This window comes from Thermobia domestica, chromosome 12 (assembly GCF_964235325.1).
Source record: "Thermobia domestica chromosome 12, izTheDome1.hap1.1, whole genome shotgun sequence".
NCBI classification, from domain to species: Eukaryota; Metazoa; Arthropoda; class Insecta; order Zygentoma; family Lepismatidae; genus Thermobia; species Thermobia domestica.
The window spans coordinates 228,916,601-228,944,007 of NC_137465.1; the positions used below are offsets into that span (position 1 = coordinate 228,916,601).

Genomic DNA, 27,407 nt, shown 5'->3' on the forward strand with positions numbered 1-27,407 from the left:
ACGATATTCAATACTGGTTCTGTTTGCTAGAGATGACAATGAAAAGAAAAACATTTGTGTATATACGGTGATTCAAAAGTCAATACCTTTCTTTCTCCGAAACGAAGCTTTCGGCAGATTCGACTTCTCTTGTGAAGAGCCTATGTCTTAGAAATCCGTCACATTAAATTGACATCACATTCTGTAAGTTTGTAAATTGCAAGAGGGTAATATAGAGGGAGCAAGCAACACGAGAATGTTTACATAAATATAATGCTGTAATTAGTTTCTTAATAGTTGGAACGGTTCAACGGCCGCTCGAAGAAGCTACAGAGTTAGTCCACCATCAAAGATGGCCCCAAATATGCACTTAGTGCTCTCAACGAGTCGAGTCGGGTCGGGTTGAAGACCGACCCGTGTCCCGAATTGACTGACCCTACACGATAACCCGACCCTACCCGTGACACGACCCGACAACCCGATCCGAGCTGACCCGAGTGACCTGACCTGACAACCTAACCCGTTTGAGAGAACTTGAACCTTAAAAAGATGCCACCAGAAAAAAAAAAATCGCTGGCCAATTCGTATGCATAAACCGTTGCTTCGGCTTTTATATTTGTAGCATAATTATCCTCCTCCTCCTCAATATTCTGCCATTAATGACAGGCCAGTTTTCTTGAGCTAAGTAACAAGCTTCCATTTTTACGATTTCCCGCTAATATCTTCGTCGCAACCCAACATAATGTACCACCCTCCTTATTATAATATATCAATCGCAACCCTCTTACACACTCTCGCTCTCTTAATATCAACTCCTTTATTACATTTCTCAGAATGCAATCTCTTCGCAAGATCGAAACTTGTGACCCATCTATTTTCCTCTATACCCAACTAAGCTTCTCTATTTTCCTCCACATCCAAATTTCCAAGGTTAAAATTCAATCAATCAACTTCCAAAGTCAAAATAAAATTTGAAGTCTGAAGACATGATTTTTAGTAAGGAATGTATTTAGAACTTCTTTAAATATTTTTTGCTGTGTAATAAAGTATAAACAAAAATTTCATCGCGTTAACATTCCGAATTTTTTATTTAGAAACAGCGTTGGTGTCTGATAGAATCATAAGGAACTAATTGCACTGAAATATCATATTCTGTAGGGAATTACCTTTTAATTTTTTCTTGATTAATTTGTCCAGAAGATATTTGCAACTTTATATAAAATCAGCGAGTAATTTAGTGCCGAGAAAGTCAAATCACTATCGCAGTAATAATAATAATAATAATAATAATAATAATAATAATAATAATAATAATAATAATAATAATAATAATAATAATAATAATAATAATAATAATGACATGAAGGTGACCAAGAAAGTTCTGTCTCTTTTTGTGAAGGTCTGTGTTCAATTGGCCCTCACACCGTGAGTTGAATACGAATGGAGATAAGACGAAGGTCAGTTGTTGGACGAGACGAGACGAGACAGAATTTTCGTGATGGGCTACGAGACGATACAGACCTCTTTCAATAGAAACATATGTACTTTTGGAGACTAGACTACCTTCACGACACATTTTCGAGACGAGAATGCCCCAAACTTGGTCTCGTGAGCAACAATAGTGGATATATCCAACATACTACTTGGTTGTGGCTGTTCAGTTACACCGTGAACGTGCGTAAGAACAGAGTGAACATGGAATCTCCACAGAGCGTGATAAGGGCGTGTTTGCTGTATGAGTTCAAACTGGGGTAAAACGCTGCTCCGCGGGGTGGAAGATATGCCAGGCCTTTGGTGAGGGTGTCGTGACTACGCGGACAGCAGCGGTGGTTTAACAAGTTTAAGGACGGTGAAGAAAAAACTCGAAGACGCAGCACATGCCGGAAGACAAACAGATGTTCAAAATAAAGATCTTCAGGCAGCAGTTGAGGCGAAGACAGACATGTGAGGAATTGGTACTACAATTCAGTGTGAGTGGAGAAACCATTCTTCACCACCTCCATCAACTTGGGAAGCACTGCCAGTTGGGTCGATGGGTCCCACACGAGTTGACTTCGAGAAAGCAACGCGAGCAGACACCTGTGTTTCTTTGCTTTCTTATCTGAGGAAGGAGCCATTAATTTCTGGACAGGGTGTTGACATGTGATGAGAAGTGGGTCCTGCACAAGCTCCACGGCGCCGTCATCGTTGGTTAGCATCCCATGAACCGGTTCAAAAACAGCCCAAATCAGCACTACACCAGGAAAAGGTTCTTCTGTGCATTATGTAGACTGCTCGCGGCATCGTCCATCGGGAACTGCTACCAGTGAATCAGAGCATCAAGGCAACTGTGCACAGTCAGCAGTTGATCCGTATTCAAGACAAACTCAATCAAAACTCTAGACCCAGCACTTCTGAATCGCAAAGAGGTCTTTCTGTTAGAGGACAACGCTAAGCCCCACGTGGCTAAGATGACCCAGGACACCATATTCTACGCCTTGGATGGGAGATACTATTGGATCCGCCATACTCCACGGACATTGCACCGTCTGATTATCACCTGTTCCATTCCTTGGACAATCACCTTAGAGGACGCCAGTTCAAATCCCTAGTAGAGGTGCAATAAGCACTTGATACCTTCTTCGCTTCACGTCCCACCAAGTTATACCGCGATGGAATCCATACCCTTCCAGGACGATGGCAGAAGGCCGTCGATGCTGATGTGGGCTATTTTTGATATTCCAGGTACTACGTCTTAGATTGCATATCAATGTTCGAAGGTGGTGGGTGAAAAAGCGACAGAACTTCCTTGGTCACTCTTAAAATAATAATAATAATAATAATAATAATAATAATAATAATAATAATAATAATAATAATAATAATAATAATAATAATAATAATAATAATAATAATAATAATGTGTCCTTCCCAAAGCAGATGTTTGACCCGAAGGTCCATGAGTATTGATTTCAACGCGTACCAAGTAAGTTTTGTGGTGGACAAACACCGTGTGCATGGGTTTTCTCGGTGTTCTCCCATTTCCTCCCAGTTTCTTCATTCGACCACTTCAATTATTTCTCATCACTCTCTCTCTTAACCTTGGTGCATCACGTGGGACGTTAACTAGATATTTCATTTCAATTTCATTAAATGTGACATTTAACTTGATATAAAACCGCAGAAAGGAAAAAAGTCAGTCGTAATATTTATTACAATTACCGTACCAATTAGTTAATATAGGCTTAAATTAAAATTTTATTACTATTTCAGCCAAAATTAGTCACAATTGTCATTCATTCACCAACTTCGAATTGAATTCTACAACAAAGCTCCTTATAATATTTCAAAATAAGTGAAGAATGTGAACCATCAAATGTTATACATGGAGAATTTGCACTCAACATTAGGGATGGCCAAAAATTTTCGGATCCGGATATCTCGGATCCAGTGAGATCCGGATCTCGGATCCGAATCTTAGATCCGGATCTTGGATCCAAATCTTAGATCCGGATCTCGGATCCGAATCTTAGATCCGGATCTCGGATCCGAATCTCAGATCCGGATCCGAAATTCGGATCTCGGATCTGGGTCCGAATCTTGGATCTGGATCCGTAATTCGGATTTCGGATCTGGGTCCGGATTTCGGATCTGGATCCGGATCTCGGATCTTGATTCGTATCCAAACCTACATCTGGGAGCGCGGTGGCTCAGTGGTAGACCGTTCACCTCTGGTGCTTGGGGTCCCGGGTTCGATCCCAGCCCCCGCCAAGTGAACTTTGTGGTGGACAAACACCGTGCTCGTGGGTTTTCTCGGGGTTCTCCCATTTCCTCCCACTTTCTTCATTCCACCATTTCACTCATCTCTCATAATCACCGTCTCCTTTAGCCTAACTGGCATAATCGTGGGACGTAAAACTTAAAGATTTCATTTCATTTCATTTTTCAAACCTACATCTGAAATTTTGATGATAAAATTGAATATCTAAAATTCGTTAAAACTTTTTTCTGATTCACTGATATAGTAGGTTGCTGTGCTTTTAAATGTTTCCATAACACGTTTGTGGTACCTTTGTTCTTTATTTTATTTTAACCTTGCAATATTTACATGTTGCACTTGTTGTCGAAGTCTCTTTAGTAAAATGTTTCTAAGTTTGATTTCTTCCCATTTCAGAGTATAGTGAACTGTCTGAAAACTGATGTAAATGGCTGTTTAACTCCTTTTCGAAACTTAATGTTAGCTTCACATTGAAAATATTGATGTTATTCTTGGAAAATAAACTTCCTTCTGTTCTCATATACAAATGAAATATCTTTTAGATAAGGCCCTTCTAATCGCAGGAATAGTAGACAAAACAAACTCTTTATCACTAGAGTCCAACCACCAACAAATGTAATAATGAATACCTATCACTTCGAAGGTATATACAACAAAAAATATAGACTGATTGGCGTGGAACAACAGTATATTTTTAAACATACACACAAGAATTTCAGGAGAGCGATATGGTTGTGTTCGTTGTATGACTTTATTACCTAACTTATGGCTTGCCCTTCTGAGGTCGGGAGTTTGTTGAAGGAGTAAATATGAAAGAGATTTCTGTTATTTTTCTTCACCCTCCAGGTTTCTTTAATCATACATCGCAGGACGTAATCAAAACATATCCATGCATCGTATCATTGAGGCGTTTTGTGTTTTGTATATTAAAGTGTTCAAAAATATTTAACATATTCGCATTTGTTCATGTGATCTCAGGTTCAATTCTTGGTGGGAACGTACATGAGAAAATTGAAAGCTGAAACAATATGAAAATAGTATTTCAAAGTCAGGAAATTGATATTAAAACTTTAGCTATCTATTGGGTCTGTAAGGCTGTAGTTAAATTAACCCACACGTTTCGTGAAGATATATTACGTCGTTATTGTTTATTTACTATAAGCTACCAGATACATCCTCTGTAATAATTCAACTACTTTACACTGTAGTAATCAACAGATGAAAACATTGGAAAAGGAATGGAAGGAAGGTCTCCAGAGCCTTAGATCAAGGTACTAACCTAGCATTTGCCCAGTATAACTGAGGAACAACCCTGGAAAATCCTCAATCAGGATGGCTGGTCTCCGAATTCGAACCCGGCGTTGTCCAATTGCGAAGCAAGAATCCTAACAAGAAGCCTGAGCTCGCTCCGTATTATTATTATTTAATCAACGTAATGTTTTAAAATTAGTGCAAATTAAACCATACTTTCTTTATTGCTGATGTTATAGTTAATAAGCCTACATGAGACATCAGTCCCCCATCAAGAAAGAATACTAGAACTGGAACTCAGGAATCGGGGGTGAAGAGATTAATGAGGATGAGGAAACTATGTACGATGCAAAAACAGTGATTATGACCATCACAGATGTATTCACTTACATACGTCAATTAATATTTCTCTGATACAGTGCACTCTTACTTTCTATAGTGGCAGGAAAATGTAAACGAACACACTAAGCACGTGCGTATAGGCGCAGTGTCCGTGGAAAAAACATAGGTAAAACTAGAAAAAAAAATATGGAAAGCCAGGAGAAAATGATAAACCGTCCTTCAACTTGAAAAAAAAAAAAGCTAAAAATAACTAAACTTAGAGCTACGAAAGACGTGAGACGAATTTTATTGAAAAGATTGTTTTTCCTTAGTGATTAGTTGTGCTAACTATGAAAGAAAACAAGTAGCTAGCTCTGAGTTTCGCAAACTAGTTGGAAAGAAAATATTGGATAAAATTTAATAATAAAGAATGCATTTATGATAATTAAAACAAACTAAATTCTTGGCACGACAGTCCTTTGGTTCCTACCAGCGAGCTTACGTTCAAAGTGGGGATGTGTAGTCAACGCATCGACACCCAAAGTCCCTAATGCCGGCTTTCTAGACTGGAGTTCGCTACCTCTTACTTAAGATAACTCCCCAATTGTCCTCACGATGCTGGGTCAACATCGAAATTGTTGAGTGCCTCTCCGAAAATTGAACCCATGACCACGGGCACCGAAGGCACGCTCTCCGTCTTCTATAGACGAAAAGCTATAGTTACCCACATTATCTAATACAGAAATAAGTTCTGATTCTCTAATAGCTGCTGATGGTGATAGTCAAGGTTCACCGAAGCATGATCCCAAACCCAAACTGAGATATTGATGTAGCTGGAACGCCTGAAAAGTCATTGTGGGTAAGTGAATTGCCCACTTGTCAGGATGAAGGGCGATGGTGATGTGAAATGCGGGTCTGTCAGAGGTACTACTTATGATAATTGAATTTATAATATTCTATGTTGCCATAAACCCTCTTCAAGAACATAACTGTTAATCTTAGCTTTGAAAATGTTACATAAGGAGTTTTATTGCTATCATTAGGTTGCATTAGGAATTATCGGATTTATTTTAACGCCTAACTTTTACATCTCTTCTGATTTACGAATATTTAAATTGCGATTGTCCCCTTAAGGTCAATTAGTGATATTTTAAATCATTTCGAACCAACTTTATATATGGTTAGTCTTGTTATATGGGAATAATTGAGACCAGATGCAGTCTACAGGCTAAGTCCAAAAGAATCTTGGCCGACCTCCTGATAAATCACGTCTTTCAGCAAGCCGATACCCACATGAGGAAATCTTCGGTTCAGTGTGAAAGCTTCCATAAGAACCAGCACTCTAATCAGTGAAATGTGTTTTGCTAATTTTTATTCAATGTGAAAGTACCTAACTTTATTGCTAAAAAAGAAAAGGAATTTATTTCAAACAAGTCGCCATTACAGTTTTCGTATTTGAACACAACACTCATGAAAAGTCATGTTAAAGTGCGACTGAATAAGAATATTTATCTGTTTTTAGTTTCTCGTGTTCCCTAAAGTATAGTCGAGACGTTCTTTTGGTCCCCAACTGGCTTCCTTTGTACTTAAGCAGAAAATTTACCCTAACCGCCCTCATAAATAACACTCCAAATAAGCCATAAACGGCACGTGTTCGGTGTCGAAGTAATACGTTGTTGCCATCGCTAAACTTTTGTTATCGAGGATACATTATATAATAATAATAATAATAATAATAATAATAATAATAATAATAATAATAATAATAATAATAATAATAGAAAAAACAATCATTAAAGGAATTCAGTATAATAGTATGGACAGGGACGGTCAAGGACGGATTTCTGGGAGTGGCAAAGAAAGATTGTATTTTTTTCTCATCGGGCTTTTGCGGCACTGCCTTCCGGGAGGGGAAGGAGGAAGCGTTATCCTTATGGAAGTTACATAATATTATAGTACTCGCGCCGAGTCGTGAAGCTTGGGCTCTAAACCAATCATAGAAATATTTTGCTTGAGCTCCAACACATCGGAAAACTTCGGTCCCCAAGTGTGCGCTCGGGAAGCAGCTCCACGAATTGTACCGAAGTTTTCCGATGTGTTGGAGCTCAAGAAAAATATTTCTATGATTGGTTTAGAGCCCAAGCTTCACGACTCGGCGCGAGTACTATAACAATATGCTATATTTAAGAGTAATATAAGCACATTTCATGAAACTAATGATTGATTTCTGTTTTCTCTTCCTTACAACATATCCAAATCGAATTCAAATTAAATGAAATATTTCAGTTTAACGTCCCATAACTATGCCCTTCAAGCTAAGGGAGACGGAAGGAGGAGGATGCAATGAAAACAAAAAACTAGATAAATCTGTCTTTCTGCGAAGACTACTGAAGAATCAGTAAGCAAGAGGGTGAAAATTGCAACATCGCTTTCTTTTTAAGCAGGTCAACTGACAGGCCACCCTCAACTGGAAAGACATGTTCAATTATCCCTCCCATGTAACAAAGAAACACGCGGTTTCCTTCAATTGTGTTCCGCTTCCTTTGTAGCCGCGTGGAGACGATTTGAGCGATTTTACTATACATGAGGAATTAGTGCAAAGCCTTCCGCTCGCATTACCTGGGTACAAACGGCTACGATCTTGGTACTAGCACTTGTTTCGGTTTCCAGATCTCAAATATTTATCTTCCAGCCTGATTCTATGTATGAATCCGAAATTTCAAATCTAGATAAGGGGAACCAAAATTCATAGTTTATTCTCGGTGCTCATATTGTGATTTACAAAATAATTATTAAATCTAACTGTAAGGTATACATAATTGATATTTTGAGCAGACTGAGCAAGATAAATATACGTAAAAACTAGTCAATACTTGTCTTAAATGTTTATGTTTTCTTAACTGTCAGTGAAATAGGTGTATTGAGATGAGAATTTTAAATATTCGAGTTTTGTATTCCGGTTTCAAATATAAATATGTTTGTATTTCATCTCAATCCTGCAACCGGGTGGGCCTAGATTCGACATTCAAACTCTCATCCAGATCAAATCAGATTATTTTTTAGTAAGACAAGCATTTGATCTTTAGTGTAGAATGAAGGAGACAAATAGACTTGTCCATATTCCTCTTAATTTTCTGTTTTCTTCTTCACTGTCAGGACTTCGTGAAATTACTTTCGGCGAATTTTTGATATTCGAGTTTATCACAATTTAAGTGGGATATGAGTTTGGATAAGAATCAAGATCTGGGTTCCGGATTTCGGATTCAGAAACGAATTTCGAACCCAGATCCGAGATTCGAGATCCGGATCCAGATCCGAAATCCGAGATCCGGACATATATCCGAGATCCGGATCTTCGGATCCGGCCAGATCCGGATCCGGCCATCCCTACTCAACATCAGGTTATACAATGGAAGAATATTAAAAAAGAAATTTCGTTCTGGCTCAGTTTCATTATATGTAAACTAAACTAAAATAACTCGAAAATACCTAATGAAAAGTACACTCATGTCCAAAATGACTGTCGCATATCTATAACTGTCTTCTTGTAAGAATACAATTTGATTATGATTTTGCAGAATGCTTTTAATACCGATACTATGTGTATAATTCGGAAATGTATATTTGTGGTAAATTTCATAGGAAAAGAATTATAAATACGAAAATTAGAGTGAGTAAACCAAAATGTTGCTAAATAAACAAGAAAGTTTTATTTTCGTTTTATTGTTCTTATTTATTGCTTTTTTGACACGAAATTTGCCACATACATGTCCTTGCCGGTTATACATATACTAACATTATAAGAAATACCGGTCGAATTCGTTATTAAGTTATATTCCTACAACATATTTATAGACATGCGACAATAATTTTGGACATGAGTGTACATATGTTATATTCCATACCTTTCCAAGCACTTGCGAAGGACGAAACATGGACTTATATTTTCAAAATGGGTACTTTATGGCTACTAAAAATAAAAACAATATTTTGAAAACTAAGTAGGACGAGAGGATATTTTCAAACCAATTATAGGGAACGAAAGTCTGCATAAGGAAAGTAATGACAACGTTGTTAGACTCGTGAACTTTGCAACATCCAAAAACCTAATCGTGAAGACTACAAAATTCTCATGTGAAGAGCACAAAATTCGCGACGTTCATAAATACACTTGGACATCACCAGACGGAAAAACACATAATCAAATTGATCACGTTTTAGTAAATAGAAGAAGGCAATCTAGCATAATTGATGTCCGGTCGTTTAGAGGGGCTGATTGTGACACTGGTAGTAGCGATAATACGAGGGAGATTATCGTTGAATAAAGGTAATATTCAATGTCCGAAAATGGAGAGATTTGATTTAAAGAAATTAGAAGAGAGCCAGGTAAAAGAGAAATACCAGATTGAAGTTTCGAATAGATTCTCGGCTTTAGAAGATTCGGAGTGCACTAGTGTTGAGGATACCTGGATTGAAATTAGAGATAGCATTAAAATTTCAGCAAAAGAAAAATTGGGACACGCGGAAATACGTAGGAACAAACCATGGTTCGAACAAGAATGCATTAAAGTAGCAGAGAAGAGAAAACAGGCAAAATTACGCTGCCTACAAAATTCGAATGAAATAACTACACAAAATTTCGCAGATATCAGGCGGGAAACTTCCAAAACTTTTAGAACAAAGAAACGCAAAAGCTAAAATTAAGGAACTGGAAGATAATAGTAAAAATAAAAATGTTCGGGACATGTATAAGGGGATCAGCGAATTTAGGAAAGGCTATCAACCTAGTGCTTATATATTAAAGAAAGCTGACGGAACAATTCTCACTGAAACAGATAGCATTTTAAATAGATGGAAAGATTTCTTTGACGCAGCCAAAAACTAATGTGCGTGGAGAAAAGGAGATACACACCGCAAAACCGTATATTCCAGAACCCAACCGAATAGAAGTAGAAACCGCTATAAAGAAATTAAAGAAACACAAATCTCCGGGTGTAGACGAAATTCCGGCTGAGTTAATTTTGGCTGGAGACGAAAAATTGTGGAACAAGATACACAAACTCATTCTCCTCATCTGGAACAAGGAAGAATTGCCACAAGAGTGGAAAGAATCAACCATTGTTCCAATTCACAAGAAAGGCGACAAAACTGACTGTAATAATTATCGAGGCATTTCTCTTCTGTCAACATCCTATAAAATCCTTTCAAATATTATATTAGCAAGGTTGACCCCATAAGCAAATGAAATTACTGGAGATTATCAGTGCGCATTTAGACGAAATCGATCAACTATCGACCAAATATTTACCATTCGCCAAGTACTCGAAAAAAAAGTAGGAATACAATACCGCGGTACATCAATTATTTATTGATTTTAGAAAGGCGTACGACTCGGTTAGGAGAGAAACATTATACAACGTTCTTACAGAACTTCGAATACCGAGAAAGCTAATTAGATTAATTAAGATATGTTTAAATGAATCCCAAAGTAAAGTCCGGGTAGGAAAATTTTTGTCCACGAGCTTTCATGTCGAAAATGGCCTGAAACAAGGAGATGCGTTGTCGCCATTATTATTTAACTTCGTTCTGGAATACGCCATAAGGAAAATCAAAGATAGCAACCAGGGCCAAGAATTGAACGGTATTCATCAGGTTATGGCATATGCTGATGATGTAAATTTAATAGGGAATGATAGGAGAACAATAGAAAGAAATGCAGAGATGTTATTAAACGCTTGCAGGGACATGGGCTTAGAAGTAAATGCAGAGAAAACTAAATACATGGAAGTGCGTCGAGACCGTAATACGGCAAATTATGGATGCGTTAAAATATTAAATAATACTTTTGATAAAGTGGATGCTTTCAAATATCTAGGATCAATATTAACAGACGAAAATCATATTCAAGAAGAAATTAAATGTCAACTAAAAGCAGGGAATTCGTGTTACTATTCGGTTCGAAATCTCTTGTCGTCGCGAATTCTGTCGAGGAATTTGAAGCTTAAAATATATAAAACGATAATCATACCTGTTGTTTTGTATGGTTGCGAAACATGGTCGCTTACTCTGAGAGAAGAACATAGACTGAAAGTATTTGAGAATAAGATCCTGAGAAGAATATTCGGACCCAAGACGAATGGGAATGAGGAATGGCGGAAACTTCATAACAAGGAACTACATAATTTATACGGTTTACCCAACATTGTTAGGGTCGTCAAGTTTAGGAGGCTTAGGTGGGCAGGTCATGTAGCTAGAATGGAAGAAAGAAACGTTTTCAAAATCTTGACTGGAAGACCCATCGGAAAACAACCATTAGGAAGACCTAGGCGCAGATGGGAGGGCGATATTAAGATGGATCTGGCAGAGATAGTAATACAAAGTAGAAACTGGATCCAATTAGCTAAGGATAGAAGTCAGTGGAGAGCTTTTGTGAACGCGGCATTGAACCTCCGGGTTCCATACGCCATAGAGTTAGTTAGTTAGTTAGTTATTATTGACCTTTTGTTTCCATTAGAACAATATTTTTCTTTAATTATTTATTTAACATAAATTTATCTCCACCTTATCGTTTTAATGTAAAAACAGGAAACGAAGTTTTCTTAACAGATATTGAACACATCAACATTGTGTCTGAGTTTGATTAAGCTACACGGCGAAAATAAAGTGAAGAGAATAAAAAAGGATAAAATATTTTTTTTTATTGGTAGATTAAAGAAATGGGAGTAATGCATTGATCACAATTTAATATTCATATAAAATGCTTAACTACTTGCATTATATATATATAAATGCTTTTTCTGTTACACTCATTTCGTCAATTTATTCCACGAAAAATCATTTTCTCCTTTCAAAATGCGATTGTAAATTCATTGCCAACAACCCCTCACACACATTGATTAAATTATTTTTAAGATATTGGAAAAAATAAAATCTAGATATGCATATGCACTTTTGATTCCGACAGTACATCTCTAAGTTTCAAAGATAAGAAAAGTTGATTTGCTAATAACATACATGCTTCTCACTGAACTTTGATAAAGAATGCGAGGAGCCTTATTACATACCAGCCTTCGCAAAAATTGCGGAGCCTTTCCCAGACAAACCTTAAAGATTGCAAAAATCAATTATTAGTGCTAGGCACATTATCGCACACTAAAACACAGGTTTCTGCGTTACGTTGATGCAAACTGTTACCTAGTGGAGAACCAGTACTATTAAAGACATATCTTTGACAATAGTCATTTGTTTGGACAGCCACTGCCGGGCTTCTCTAATTACATGTTTCACAAAATTTGGCTACCGAAGATGTGACGATGCCGTAGGAAATTGGAGCTCTTTTGGGTCTTTGATGTTAAAGTAAATAGCAACGACACTACAGATCGGTCCGTAATCATCTTGATCATCTACATTATTTTTTAATTCCCTCCTTCTTGTGGTTATATGATTAACATACGCACCTTCAATGACTCACTTACAATACTCCATACGTCTGTCAGAATCTTTCTTATTAGGATAGTGCAGTTGCTACAATTTTCAGGGACGAAATATGATTCTTCGACACTTTGCAGACAGATGCTTCACTTCTTCGAAGTTCAACTTTCAGTATCTTAATTTTTGGAATGTGTAGATGACTTTTGCGACAGTTGGAGGCTTTCGAGGAATGTGATCGATTGATGTCTTCTCCTGCAAGTCAACTATGTATAACTAAAATCTCAAGCCGACAATATGATGTCAATCCTTGCTTGTTTTTCGTGTCATTAAGTATCAGTTGGAATGAAAACATTAAATCAAAATGTAACAATTTTAACACAAAAATGTATATACATATTTTTGTTTTGTTTTCTTCTCAAAATGTCCTGTCTACTAGAGGCATCCCAAAATCTCATAACCATTGGAAAAATTATGATTTGAATTCAATATGTTGCGCTGAAAATGGACATGAGCAATTTTCAGTAAATGCAGTTTAATGATAAGCCCTAAATTGAAATATACATTTCATTTGAGTGGTTCCAGTTATGTTAGACTTCCTGTACATATAAGATTGTAAATCAAGAGAAGTTGTTCCCTATGCGAAAATTGTTTGTTTTCGTTATACTCATAGATCGGAATTACGTTAGTGTCACTTGTCGTCGAAAGCGTGCAGAAATTTCACGTTATTGTCTTATTTCTTTTTAAAATTTTATTTCAACGTATTAAGGTAACAATCTACGATCAACCTTTCGATTAATAGCAAACTTGATCGTTTGATCCCGTATTGGCACGATTTACTATTATGATCTACTATCGTTGTTATTAGAAGTTTATTCTTTTAACTTTTGTGTACTATCATGGGGCAGGAGCGTCATTTAGGGGAGGCAGGGAGAGGCAATTGCTCCTCCTGAGTTGGAGATTTATATAGATTTTATTTATAGAATAGTAGTAAATCAGTGAAAAACGCGAAATTTTACTTATATCAAGGGGTCTTGCTCCCCCAGCAAAATCTGAAATGACACTCTGTCATGGGGTCTTTAGGGACCCCAGAGGTGTTTATCATGATGTATCTTTTAAACAAGTGAGATTACAATTCAGTCTTTTCTTGCATTCTATCTCGAGTGTAACTAAAGATGCCTACTAAAACTTTCAGTTGTCTGATGGTTCTGCGTAAAGAACAATTTAGATGGGATTCTAAAAGACCCCATGGAAATTTATGTGCAACAATGTTCTTTTTAGTACACAAGGGTTAAATAACAGTTTACTGAAATACAACACTTACCACTTCAAAATCCGTTATTAAACCGATTTTTTTTTTTTTTTTTTTTTTTTTTTTTTTTTTTTTTATAGGGAAGGTGATATGACATCTTCAAGTCAGTCTCTTGATGAGATTCTGCTATTGCAGTTGAACGAGTTCTCTTTGAACACTCGATCTGTGACCGCAGAAGATACTCAACAAATTAGCGATACTGATCTCGACCTGCTTGAGTGTCCTTTTACATGGCAACCTGTTCATGTACCACCTGGAAATACTCCAGAGAAAATAATAGAGAAAGTTGTCGAAAGGTTGAAAGAAACGATTGAAGGAGACACATTGAAATGGAGGCAATATACTTATTGCCTTGTACTGTGTTACGAGTATTTTAGGAAAGGAGATTACGATTCTTCAATGAGGAAAGCAGAATTATGCTATGAAATATTAGATGAAAATATTAACAATGAAATGTTTTCCTCATTTCCTGCTTCTGTAGAACATGTAATATTGGGATGTAAAATACATTTACTGAATGCCTTGAAGGAAGTTACCAAAGCGAAAGCTCTTCTTTCAAAAGTAAAATCTTACGATAGTCTTAACACAATCGAGAAAGCTGCTATTTGGGGCATAAGAGCAGCAGTTCATTTGGAATATGGTTTTAATGGAACGAAAGAAGCTGTAGGATTCATCAAAGCAGCGATTTCCTTGTATTCTAAAGAAGCCGAGTGGCAGTTCTTATTAGGAAAATGCCTCGGAAGAATTCGTAGAATGGAAGATTTCAACGCAATTCCTTCCCATACAGAAATAAGAGCGTTTGAAAAAGCTGTCAAACTCAGTGACAGATCCTGTTACCTCATATTCCTAGCAGAAGTTTACAGAGAGGCGTCTTTCAAAGCATATTCGCAAAATAAACAAAGAAACAACATTGAAGGTTTGAAGCGAGTGCTACATCGCATGAACAACATGTCAAGTGAATTATATAATAAAGCAGCAGAAAGAAATGGCGATTCTTCTCAAATTAATATCAGGTGCGCTAAAGGATTTCTAAAATTACCATATCCACATAAAAATGTGAAGCGTGCAAAGTATTGTATTGAAAAAGCGTTAGTTCTTGCACCAAACAATCCGATGACAAATCATGTTGCAGGTAATTATTTTGAAGTAATTGAAAATGATTTGAATAAAGCCAAAAAATATTACAAGAAGTCTGCAGATGGTGGCTCTTACGGGGCTTATATGGATCTCTTCAGGTTACAACTTCAGGAAGACCAAAATTATGATCCTATACCAGACTTGGAGAAATTACTAAATCAGTTTGGAGAAGAACCGAGACAATTTGAAGCACGCTTGCAAATTATCTCATTCTATTTATTTGTGAAAGGCGATCTTCGACAAGCTGTAAACCTTTGGGCTGATATTTTGGAGAACGTAAAAGCCAAAAGAAATTATCTGACAAAACTACAGGTTTGTTTATTATTATTATTATTATTATTATTATTATTATTATTATTATTATTATTATTATTATTATTATTATTATTATTATTATTATTATTAAACAATAATAATTACATATACTTGTAGTGATCACACTGTATCAGAGTGGTGCAATAATAATTGCGGTTTTTGTTACCTTAAACTTTAATGCTTTATTTTTTTGTGGATCTGTTACAATTAATTTTTCCTTTTATTTATTTATTAGTTGTTTTAAGCTAAGTACTGATAGAAAGAAAGCAAATTTGAGAAATTTTATTGAACGTGTTGAAAGTGGGAAGTAAAACTGCAGAAACTGCTCTCAATATGAAATAAGCGTTTGACCTGGGGACCGTCAATGAACATACAGCTCAATATTGGTTCCAAAAGTTTCGTCAAGAGACGAAAGCCCTGTGGATGAAGAAGATCGTAGGTGTACTTCTGAGATTGAAAATGAGGAATTGCGGTTTATTAATCTAAGCGGACCCTCCCAAATCAACTCAAGAGATTGAAGAAGAACTTCTGTCCTCAACATTTCCACCAAATAGCAAAATCGAAAATGGTCGAAAAATGTGTAGCTCACCAGTACCGTGTCTTGGGAGGGCAAGCGGGGCGACGGCCTGGTGCCGAAGTGAGGGGAGCGCAAAATTCTGGAGAGAGAAAAAGAAACAAAGAGGAAAAACTACTTATTAATATATATATATATATATATATATATATATATATATATATATATATATATATATATATATATATATATATATATATACAGAAGCGGATCCAAGGGGGGCTATATACCCCTTGACGCTCAGGTATACACTGGATAAAATGGACTTCAATCCTGTTTTACACCGGATAAAGCGGCAAACTATGGTTTAGCCCCTCCCTTGATCATATCCAGCATCCGCCCCTATATATATATATGGGGGCGCCGTCCTATACTTTCGCCTCGGGCTCTGATTTTTCTATGGCACGGCACTGTAGCTCACAACTTGAACGGAAACAAAAAATCTTCTCCGATACGAAGTGTGCTCTGCGTTTGTTTTTCGCAAGAAAACTGACCCATTACTTGATCGCATTGCGAGGAGAAATTAATCCTATACGACAGCCGATGGCGTTCCACGCAGTGGCTGGACAACGTTGAGGCATCAAAGCATTTCCTCAAGCCGAAGCTGAATCAAAAAGAAGTTAATGGTTACTGTTAGGTGTTTGGCACGTGGAGTCATTCACTATAACTTGTTGAACCCTGGCAATACTACCATATCGGAGAGCATTACCAGGAAAGCAACAGAATGCACTGAAAACTTTATGGTCAGTACTGATCAAGCGAAAGAGACCAACTCCGTAACAACAACAGACCAGCCGTTTCACAAATGACATCACAAAAATTAAACGAACAGGGATGCGAAACTCTAGCTCAACCAGCTTACTCACGAAATCCTTCTGCCATTGATTACCACTTTTTCAAGCACATGGGTCTTCCTGTAGAAGGGTGTCTTCAACAACCAAATAGCAGTCCAGAACGCCTAGAATTGCAGATTTTTTTATGTCCCAATCAATAGACTTGTTTCATGCTGAGAAAAATACATAGATTCAAATATTTTATTTATTTCAATAAACAAACTTAATCCTAAACTGAGGTATATTCCTTTGAAGTTGATAACTCAAAACCGCATTTATTTGTGTACCAATCTGATAGCATACAGAGCAATAAGTGCATCATAAAGAATTTTAAGCGACTATAACAATATGTCCTATTAAATGCTAGTTGTTTGCTTTCAACCAATTTTTATGTACTTATAATGAAAAAGTACATAGGCTACAGTGTATATTCTTAGGACGTATAGTAAATACACAATGAACAAATTCTAATAATGACTGGTATAATGATACAAAGTTTTGCTTGAGCAGTGATGACTCAGTAGTAGACAGTTTGCTTCGGGCGCATGATGTTTCTAGTTTGATCCCAGCTTTCACCAAGTAGGCTTTGTGGACGACAAACACCGTGCGCGTGACCTTTCTCGATGTTCTTCCATTTCCTTCTGTTTTCTTTGTTCCGCCATTATTAACTGTTTCCTTTAGCCTCAGTACATAATCATGTGACATTACACTCAAATAATGTTTCACTTGCATGATCACAGCATCTTAACCCTTAGACGATTACGTAGATTAATACACTACCCTGGCATAAATAAAACAACATCCACAGGGCATAACGAAAACACCGAACGAATGCGAACGACCGTTAAGTATGGTGTAGTTTGTCGTGTGAGCATACAGTACAAGTGGTACTATGGCACGGATGTGGTTGTGAGAAATTGACGGAGTTTAACCAACGTCGCGTTCTTGAGTATGGAAGATTGTGTAAATCAAGGCATCATCAGTGCTGTGATACTTATACCATTAGCAACTGTAAACGGAATGAGAAGAACCGGGTGCGCCCAAGATTGATGACCGGGACTAACACCACGTTTGAAAGGAAATGCAAGGATTCATCTATTCTTCCAATGACATAACACGAGGTTAACAGATCAGCACAAAGCGCAGGCCCGAAACCGGCCCCAGATGTTTGGGGGGAGGCGTGAATATGTTAGGGGGAGCGCAACTCATCAAAAATTATCTTACAAATATCTAAATTGTGTTTTTTGTATTGAGGTCTGGAGGGGCTACGAAAAGTTTAGGGGGGCCAGACCCCCCATAGCCCCCCTCTAGTTGCAAGCCTGACGAAGCGTACAGCGGTGTTTCACGGTGTGGTAAAATAACGTCGCTAAACAGAAACCTTTGCTTACAAAAGCACGGATTTTTAAAACATTTCCTAGCTACGCAGAGACTGCCGCCATTTTGCGTTTTTTCGATTTCAGGCGTTTATGTTGTTTTGAATATCTCAATAGCTCTTTGTCCTACCAAATTGAAAATTGCTGGCCGTCTCCAACTTGTGCAGAGCTAAAACTTCGATCTCTTAACATTTTTGCCTAAAACCACTTAAAAGGGGTCAAATGAAGGCGTGCAGTAGCAACATTTTTGGACATTGAAGACATGTTTGGGAAGAGGAAACAACTGACGTAGAGGTCTGAATTTGTGTGTGCATGTAGTACGGGGTTATAAGTTTATACACAAAAATTTCCAGGCCTGTAGCTGCTCCCAAAGGCTGAAAAACTCGTAAAGTTGGGAAGTTATGCCAGTTCGGCATATTTCACTGTCCAATATCTCCAATGGGCCTGGATAAAAAATCTGAAACTTTGAGAATAGTTACTTCTTTAGTATACCATAACACACACAACAGCGTGTTTTGTGTTTTTGAGTAGAAGGGGGTCAAAGTATTAAGTAATGACGTCATACTCTAGGAGGAGGTTTGTTCACAAATTCAACTGAAAATTCGTTGTTGTGAAATAAAATAAATTAGGATGAATAGTTAGTCCAGTCAAGGCTGTCTAGCTCGTTTCTTTCCTCTAGTTGTAACACTGTCTTGTCACACCCACAACAGCACTGGTGAAGAATGCCGGTATCAGCAGAAAGCTAAAAAAAAGTCAAAATACTTTTGAATTTTACAGTGAGTGAGCGTTCACTGACTGGGGAATGTAGATCAAACGAAAGGACAACAGTCTTCTGCGTGAGTTGACAGTTAAAACAAGAATAATCATGATTGAATATCATTGATATAGAAAACAGCAATGAGTATTTACGGACTTTTTTGCTAAATTCCTAAAAATTTCAGGAACTTGATAGCATCAAACTGTTACTTCGGCATATAGTCTTGACTTTGCCCCTTCAGATTACTACCTGTTTCGATCCATTAACGCACACTTTCTGAAATCACGTTTCTTCACCAGCCAGCAGGAGCACTGGCGTTTCTGGCATGTAAAATTTGGGGGGAACATCAAAGAAAGTGATTTAAATAGTACTACCTAGCCGAACCTGTTTATTGTCTTCGATTCCACTTGGTACCTTTCTGCGTACCTTCACGGACCCCTTGAAACATATTAAGAACTCTGTTATAATCGCTTCACAGCCTGAATATTATATTCCAAATAAATATAATTATTATTATTTATATGTTATTCTGTCGTTAGTAAATAAATTGAATTAGAATATTGAATATTTTGTACTTCAAAATATTGGGAGGACGCGTCCCCCCGACCCCCCGCTTGAGACGCCCGTGAGCAAGAGAGAGAAACAGTAGTGACTAGCTTCTTTGTTTCTAATGACAAGACGTGATAGGAAGGCGGCCGCAGACAGTCTAACACTTGGGGGAAGGGGGGGCTGGCCTTTAAATATTAACCTCCTTCCATTATATTGTAATAAATATAGGTATGTTGTATACCAGAGTATTGCAAGATTTATGACTACTCTTTATATTAAAGAAACGTTTCAGACTCACAAACTTTAGAAATATATTATGAATATAGATAGCTCTTTAATTTGTGGGTTAGGAGAGCCAAAATTCGATTTTTAATGTTTTAGAGCATGGAAAAACAATATACAGTGAAACCTCTACTAACGGACACCTCTATAAAGCAGACACCTCCCATAACGGACATATTTTGTAATCCCCAAACACCGTAATAGGAAAAAACATATTGGCAAATCTCTCTAAAGCGGAAACTCTCTAGTACGGACACGGACAGTCTTTCTTGTCTTTTATAGGTATTATTTACCTCCCATTACGGACACTTTCTCTAAAAATAAAGTTGAAAAGTTCAGTAAAAATACACTTTTAGTAATTCATACTATGTCACCAAGGAAGAACATGAGGGTGTGACAACATTTTGCCTCCTAAACTGTCTGTCCAGCAACTCTGAGGAAGGGTCTCTGTTTCACAACACTCTTATATCCTTTGCTTGTATTCCACTCCCACCCAACCTGTTTCAGAAACAAAAGTGGTTGACAGTTGCCCACTGTTTGGGATGACACATCATTCTACTGTCCCGCTGGAATCTCTAACCAAGAAGACAAGTTTGGTATTTTTGACCACGGGTACGCATATTGTCTTTAAAAAAAAGTCATTACTGGACTGCAATTAACTCACAAATTAAAGCAACACACCGAAAACGTAGTAAGTAGCGATAAATGTAAAGTGCAGAGAACTATAACATCTTATTCCCATGTTGTGCCTCGAACATAGGGAATTGGATGACGCAAGATAATGCAGATACAGTAACATTTTGGTAATATTTATAAATACGTGATTCATGCAAAAATATTTTTTTCTAATTGCATATTACCTTGTTTATTAATTTACGTAAGAAAATATTGAAACCTCTGTAAGGCGGACACCTCTGTATAGCGGACAATTTTTGATTCCCCACGGCTGTCCGCTTTAGAGAGGTTTCACTGTATATATAAAGTACGACAATATAAGATATTGAAGCCTGTTACACTCGACCAACATCCTGTATTTAGTTTCAATACTATACGAAAGCAATGAAATGTTCATCTCTATAGGGTACAAAAACGGTAAGTAGCCAGAATAATGCACATTGATCTGCGTGATGAGCGATCAGTGCATCAAGGGATCAAGTCAAAGGTACACACATTAATCATTTGACTCATATTGAGCAACCAATTACATCTCAAAATACGGCAATATAGTTGGAAATACACGAACATGTTTACAGTCGTGTTCATAAGTCTTTGTAAAGTGAAAGAAGAGTTTAGGTGATGTCCAGAAACCAACCATCTTATGCCACGTACAGCAAAATGAAAGGTTAAGAGCTATGAAAAACCTCCTCCCTAACGCAACCAAATTTAGGATGATATTTTCTTGCCACTGTGTTCATTCTTTTCTCTTGAAAAATTTCATCTCCATCATAGTTTCTCCGAACATATTAAGATATGAAAATTGCAAACAATAGCGTTATTGCATGGAATTGGCTGTTAGCAGGCGAGCTTTAATCCTCATTTAGTCAATTTTCAAAAAAGATAAAATGATCTACTTTACCTGTAGCTGGTAACTTTTCAATATGTGTAATTTCTCACATATCATGTGAATCACGCAGATAGCAAAATGAACAGCTTTCATTTATTCATTACTAGCGTCGATTACTCGCTTCGTTGGGTTGAAATTAAAACTTCAAATGCACAACTTCTTGCCTCATCTCTGCATACTATGGATTCGACCAAGGATGTTATAAAATAGAGGATCTGCCCATACGTATCTTCATCATATGAACTCAATGAAGCCGAAAAACAACCGAGCATCGTCTGAGCTGGCACGTCTGATTGGCTACTCTCGTTTCTGCCATGATTGTTGGCTCGAAACATTGCGATCTTAGTGGCGCGGAGTGGACAGAGTAGGTGTGGCGAAGCTGTGATGTATCGCTTCACGATTTTGTTGTATGGGCAGATCCTCTATTTTATAACATCCTTGGATTCGACACTAATATCGGTCATTTTCGATCATTATATCCCGAAGTTGCGGATCTGAATTTGGATTTAAACAGCATCGGAAGGGTCACTGTTCATCTTAGCGACTCCGAAAACTATGGATTCGACATTAATATAGGTCATTTTCGATCATTTTTAAATCTCTCTCCCTCTTCTAAGTTGCACTGTCAAAGTGAAATGATAAAAAACATCCTATGCCGGGAACCTCGTCTATGTTGAAAATTTGATCATAAGTTCAAGAATTATGAAGTTACAAACATAGTTACTTTCAATTTTATATAATAGACTTGTTGTTGGGCTTAAGTTATATACGTATGTGAGAGTACACACGGAAAAGAAAGTTTTCTTCAGTTGACAAATTTTCTTTTTCCCAATAACTCGGGAACAAATGAATTAATCTGGATCTTTTTGTCGTTATCCTTAGAATAGTTATAATTTGATAACTTGCCAAAAATCGGTACTCTAATAGATTAATTTATTCTTGAGTTATTAGGAAAATAAATTTTGTTAACTAAAAAATACTTTCTTTTGTGACTGTACATTAATTTATTTTATTTTATTTATTTATTTTTATTTTATTTTACTTAACAATTACCAGATACAGCTCTGAGGCCATTTTATACTGGATAAAAGAAAAAGAATATTCTCATTGCTTGATATTGAATATTGAAATTCAGTAGAATCATATTTTGTTTTTCTTGTTAAAATTGACAAAAAGTTGTTAGTGTTACACTAATATTTTTGTACATATTTACCAGACACATAAGTGTACATTTCTGAAAATGAAGAAACCAGTGAATTTATTTGAAGTGATGTACGATGAGATGCGTCTGGCCGTTCGAAGTGACACTGTTAGTAGTGAAGACAAGAAGGTATATCGTGATCTAATAGTGAAATCTGTTGAAGTATATCCTAATCTTCGATCATCTTCTCCCAAACCGTTCCGGAAACTTGTTCTGAAGGAACTGGAAGAGGAAAATGCACCCATTGACAAAGCAAGAGATTTCAATCATCGTCCTCACTTTGCTGGAAGATGGAAACCTAGAAGAGGAAGGTATGTGCGTAATGCATTTGTAAGTGATAGGTCTACATATCCACAGCGTAATTACTGTAATTCAAATACTTGGGGACTGCGGACAAGATCAATTCGTAGTGGTAGAGGTCGTGGTTTTTCAGGTTTCCGTAGGAGGCAGTATTCAGAATACCAGCCGCAATATTTTGGGCAGTTTAGACATGAATACTTTTAAATCGAATAGAGAATGTTTTGTATTACCCTATTGTATGAGTAGTATGTCTTTTTGTTTGACGTTAAACCCTAAGCAGGCTCACTGTAAAGTTATACAATTTGTTATCCTTAGATATTTTGGTTAAAAAATGGTAAACAAAGAAGTATCTAAAAAACAAAAGGTATCTTAAACAACATTTATTACTTTTACTAGAAATAAAGATCTCTCAATCTCACCCGCCAAAACGTCACTTCACACACACGTCTCACATACGGAGCACATATGGACTACTAGATCAAAAGTTTCCGGTCACCACTCGTAAAGAATTTTTTATTGATGTCATGGATAATGATGTATAGTGTCCGCACCACGATATAGCATAATGCACCGTTCTGTCGAGCTCACAGACTTCCGATGTGGTTCGGTGATTGAGTGCAAGAAGTGTAACAAGTCGGCGAGGGAGATTTAAATCTTTCTAAGTGTATTCAGATCTGCTGTTTTCGATATCAGTGAAATGGAAATATGACCAGCATCCAGAACCCAAAAGACCCATATGACCTTACATTTTGATCTTCAGAGACCATCTAGCGTCGGAAAAGGGTTATCGTGAAAATTCGGCAATCATTCATCGTCATTGCCGCTGAAAAATTACACGGTCTATCAGAAACTACTCTTTAGATTATGGTTGCACCGCGTGAGGTGGAAACTTGGTTTACATTGGCGAGCTTTCCAATAAACCATCCACCAAACCGCCAATGCTAGATGTCTGCTCACATGGTGTCTGGAGTGAAGCCACTAGACCACGAAACAGTTGTTTGGAGTGATGCTCACAGTATATTATGTGGAGTGTCTATGGAAAAGTTTGAGTTTGGGCAGAGTCTCGTTAACGATATCTGTCAGCCTGCGAAGTGTCTCTAGTGAAATTTGGAAGGGCCCAGTTTCTCGTGGAGTGGGTTTAGACTGCTTGTTACTAAACAAGGATATCACGATATAGGGTTAGAAGAATATTCTAATCGTTTATTTTCCGTCTATCATCTATCTATCTATCTATCTATCTATCTATCTATCTATCTATCTATCTATCTATCTATCTATCTATCTATCTATCTATCTATACATCTTGTTGAAAAGTTACTTCCTCCATTCTCAGAATCTGTCTTCTAACAACTTCATTTCTTACTCCATAAACGAGCTGATATTCTAGAACTTAATCTAAATTGTTTCTTAACTCACATACACAGAGCACCAATTTAAAATCAGGACTGGTGCTGTGAAAAATAAATACATGTTCATAGGAAGTTTATTCAAAGTGGGACCCTCCAGCATTTATACATTGTTCAGCCCTGATTATCAGTTCATGAAAAGATTGCTGAAATTCGTCTCCAGTATTGCTTTCTAAATTTTTTTGTTGTAGCTTTCATGATTGCTGATACATCATCTAAGTAGAAACCTTTCGCGCGGCTTTCAGTTTAGGTGATACAAAAAATCTCTTCCAGCCAAATCCGGTGAATAATAGGATGGAACGACACACAGATTGCCCTTCGGGCCAAATGTTCTTCACAATCAAAGCAGTATGATTTGTCATGAAGCAGACCATCATCCTGATATTTGGGCCTCAAGCCTGTTACTCTTTGTAACAAACGTTTTAGTGCCTCAATATGAAATGCAGCAATAGGCAAAACTTCTTTAGTTAAATGTCCTGTAGGTAAAAATTTTTTGTGCATAATATCCTAGTTGTCACAAAAACAATGTTCAAAGCTTTGATCTTTTACTTTAGCGCGAATTTTTTGGTTTATGAAGACTTAGTAAACTTCTACTAATCGCCTTGAGGTTTTATCGATGAGTGATATTCAAAAACTCATGTTTCTTCCTCATATTAAACTGAATGTTGGTGTTAACATTGGAACTAGAAATCATCTTTGTGCAGTGATAAACTCTATACTGTTTTTGATCATTTGTTAACGAGTAATCACAACACAAGCTCAAGCTTTCCTCTTAATTACATTTTAAGTAATTATTTGCTTTAAAGTACCGTTGATTACTTCTAACTTTTCAGTAAGCCTTCGAAGCGTACCATTTAATCTTCAGTAATGATTGCCCTCAATTTACAACTAATTTCGGAGTTCTCACCGTTCTTTCATTAACTGGATACTCGTCGTCTTCAATTAACTCCGATCTTCACTGAAACTCAAGTATGGGATAAACAATTGTTGCCATATACTTGGTGCAATATGTGAAATACCTCCGCAGCAGTTTTGCCCAGGCGAGCCCATAATTTGATGTTGACTCTATGTTAAAACAACGATCCACTTCACGATACATATCCATAATCAACACCGTGATAGGTGATAATCTAGTTCAAGATCAACGAGCTCGATTATCCGTAAAATATTAATATCATAGAATACTTTCAACGTGGCGCCACCTACCGAGAAAAATCCATTTTGATTTCAAGTCGACACATTGTGTATGCTTGATTTTATCTTTTTTTAATTGTATGACATATTGTACCACCAGTGGCGTATTTACGATTTTGTTTCGGGGGGGGGGGGACTTTGCCTGGAAATGTGAAAATTCTGCAAGGTATTTCATTTACTTTACTATAGTAAGATTTCGGGGGCTTAAGCCCTTAAATACGCCACTGTGTACCACATAATCAATCGATGTCATGTTTCGTTAGATGCAAACGATATTCTGCTATAGGATTAACTTCGTAACAGCAGTACTCAAGCATTGATACTATCATTTTAACTTATGATTTAGGCTCTGAAATGTCTGACTAAAACAGATTAAGTTCCTTCTCATCATAGATACTGGATTCTATAGTTTCTACTAATGTGCATACTTTCTTAGCTGATCAAATCCTTTCAAAATATTCTTGCTCTTGTTCAAATCCACATCAAACTGCTAAATGACGTTAAATGAGCCATAATGATAAGTTCAGATTGCTTTCTCAGAAAATCGTTAGTTGTAAAACTTGAATGCCCAAATCTGTTAGAAAAAATTATTATCATTATAATAATTGTCAAAGATTAATTTTTACCACTCAGATTACACAAAACACTGTTTTACACATCTTCATAATTTTCCAAATTTATACTTCTGTAGCCCGTCACATTACTTGGGCACATAAACTTCTAACTGCCTGATGACTTTGATCTTGCTTGAAACCTGAAAAAGTTGCCATAATATTTATGTTCGGAAGCGTTGTTCAAAGTCGACTGCACCAATTATTAATACTTAAAAACAACCTATGTATTCACTGCTCAAAATATTAAAACATAGCCAAAGGATGTAACAATCTATATATGTCTAATCCTTTAGTAACTATATTCAATCTTATTATGTATACAAGAAATACTTGCGTTCTTCAATAATTCTTTATTATAAATCTGTGCCCTATGCACTCTTTAAACATCATAATTCATCTTGACCATTCCACAGCTATTACATATTTACTATTCACAGGATCTTCATAATAATTCATACCGTAGACATCAACTTACACATCCATCATAATTCTGTATCCTATTTGCACAGACTATGTCTTCTTAACTACATATAGGACATACTCATATTTGTAACCATGTAAGCACTTTCCATCCCATTCCTGCTTCCAACACTAGTAACTCGGAATAATGTCAATATTCAAATAAATTTCTTGTTCAGTATATATAAGGAAGTAATTCAGATCAATCTTTTTAGGAAACAGGAAAGTTAGCAATTTAAAAGATTCATGAAATCTATCATCATTTTCAAACAATACTTTATTGATATTTATTGCTGTATTGCTACAACAGATTCTAAATTCAACAATTGTTTGCTCTAGATATTATAATCTATTACCTATGTATAATAGACACAAAATATTTCAATTTCATGGAGTGAGACGTTCCAAATTCCAGTTCTTAAAGCTATTCCAGTTATGTTTCCGTTCAATAGAATTTGAATGTACCGCAACGATTTCAACGGCTTGATTGCTCACTATATTTTCTACCTATAAAATAATAATGGAAAAATGAGTAAATAGGACACTTTTAAAGTTATTTTAACATGTATTCATTTTACGATAAATGTATTAAAATTAAACACATAATAATAATAATAATTAAAATGTAAATACACAATTTTAAGGATCACATGTTTAATAAAACGTTTCAATTGTTTCTAAAAATTACTTTATTTTGTACTTGTGTTAATAAATTGTTATTCAAATGTTCTATATTAGTTATTAATATTCCATACTATATGAAGAAAACCCTTAATATAAGAGATCTCTAAAGAATTAAAC

General features: G+C 36.5%; 1 protein-coding gene across 3 annotated transcripts in view; it reads left to right on the plus strand.

Moving 5' to 3' along the window:
* Window positions 1–27,407, plus strand: part of LOC145667091 (uncharacterized) — a 48,713-nt gene that overhangs the window by 15,807 nt on the left and 5,499 nt on the right. For 2 of the 3 annotated variants that reach the window (XM_081734812.1, XM_081734811.1), the window contains exons 2-3: window positions 14,129–15,497; window positions 22,649–27,247. In XM_081734812.1, coding sequence (XP_081590938.1) covers window positions 14,139–15,497; window positions 22,649–23,137 — 1,848 coding nt within the window. In that variant the 5' untranslated portion in view covers window positions 14,129–14,138 and the 3' untranslated portion in view covers window positions 23,138–27,247. Of the gene's footprint in view, window positions 1–14,128; window positions 15,498–22,648; window positions 27,248–27,407 lie in introns of those variants that run through there. The other variant, XM_081734813.1, reaches the window with a different exon arrangement.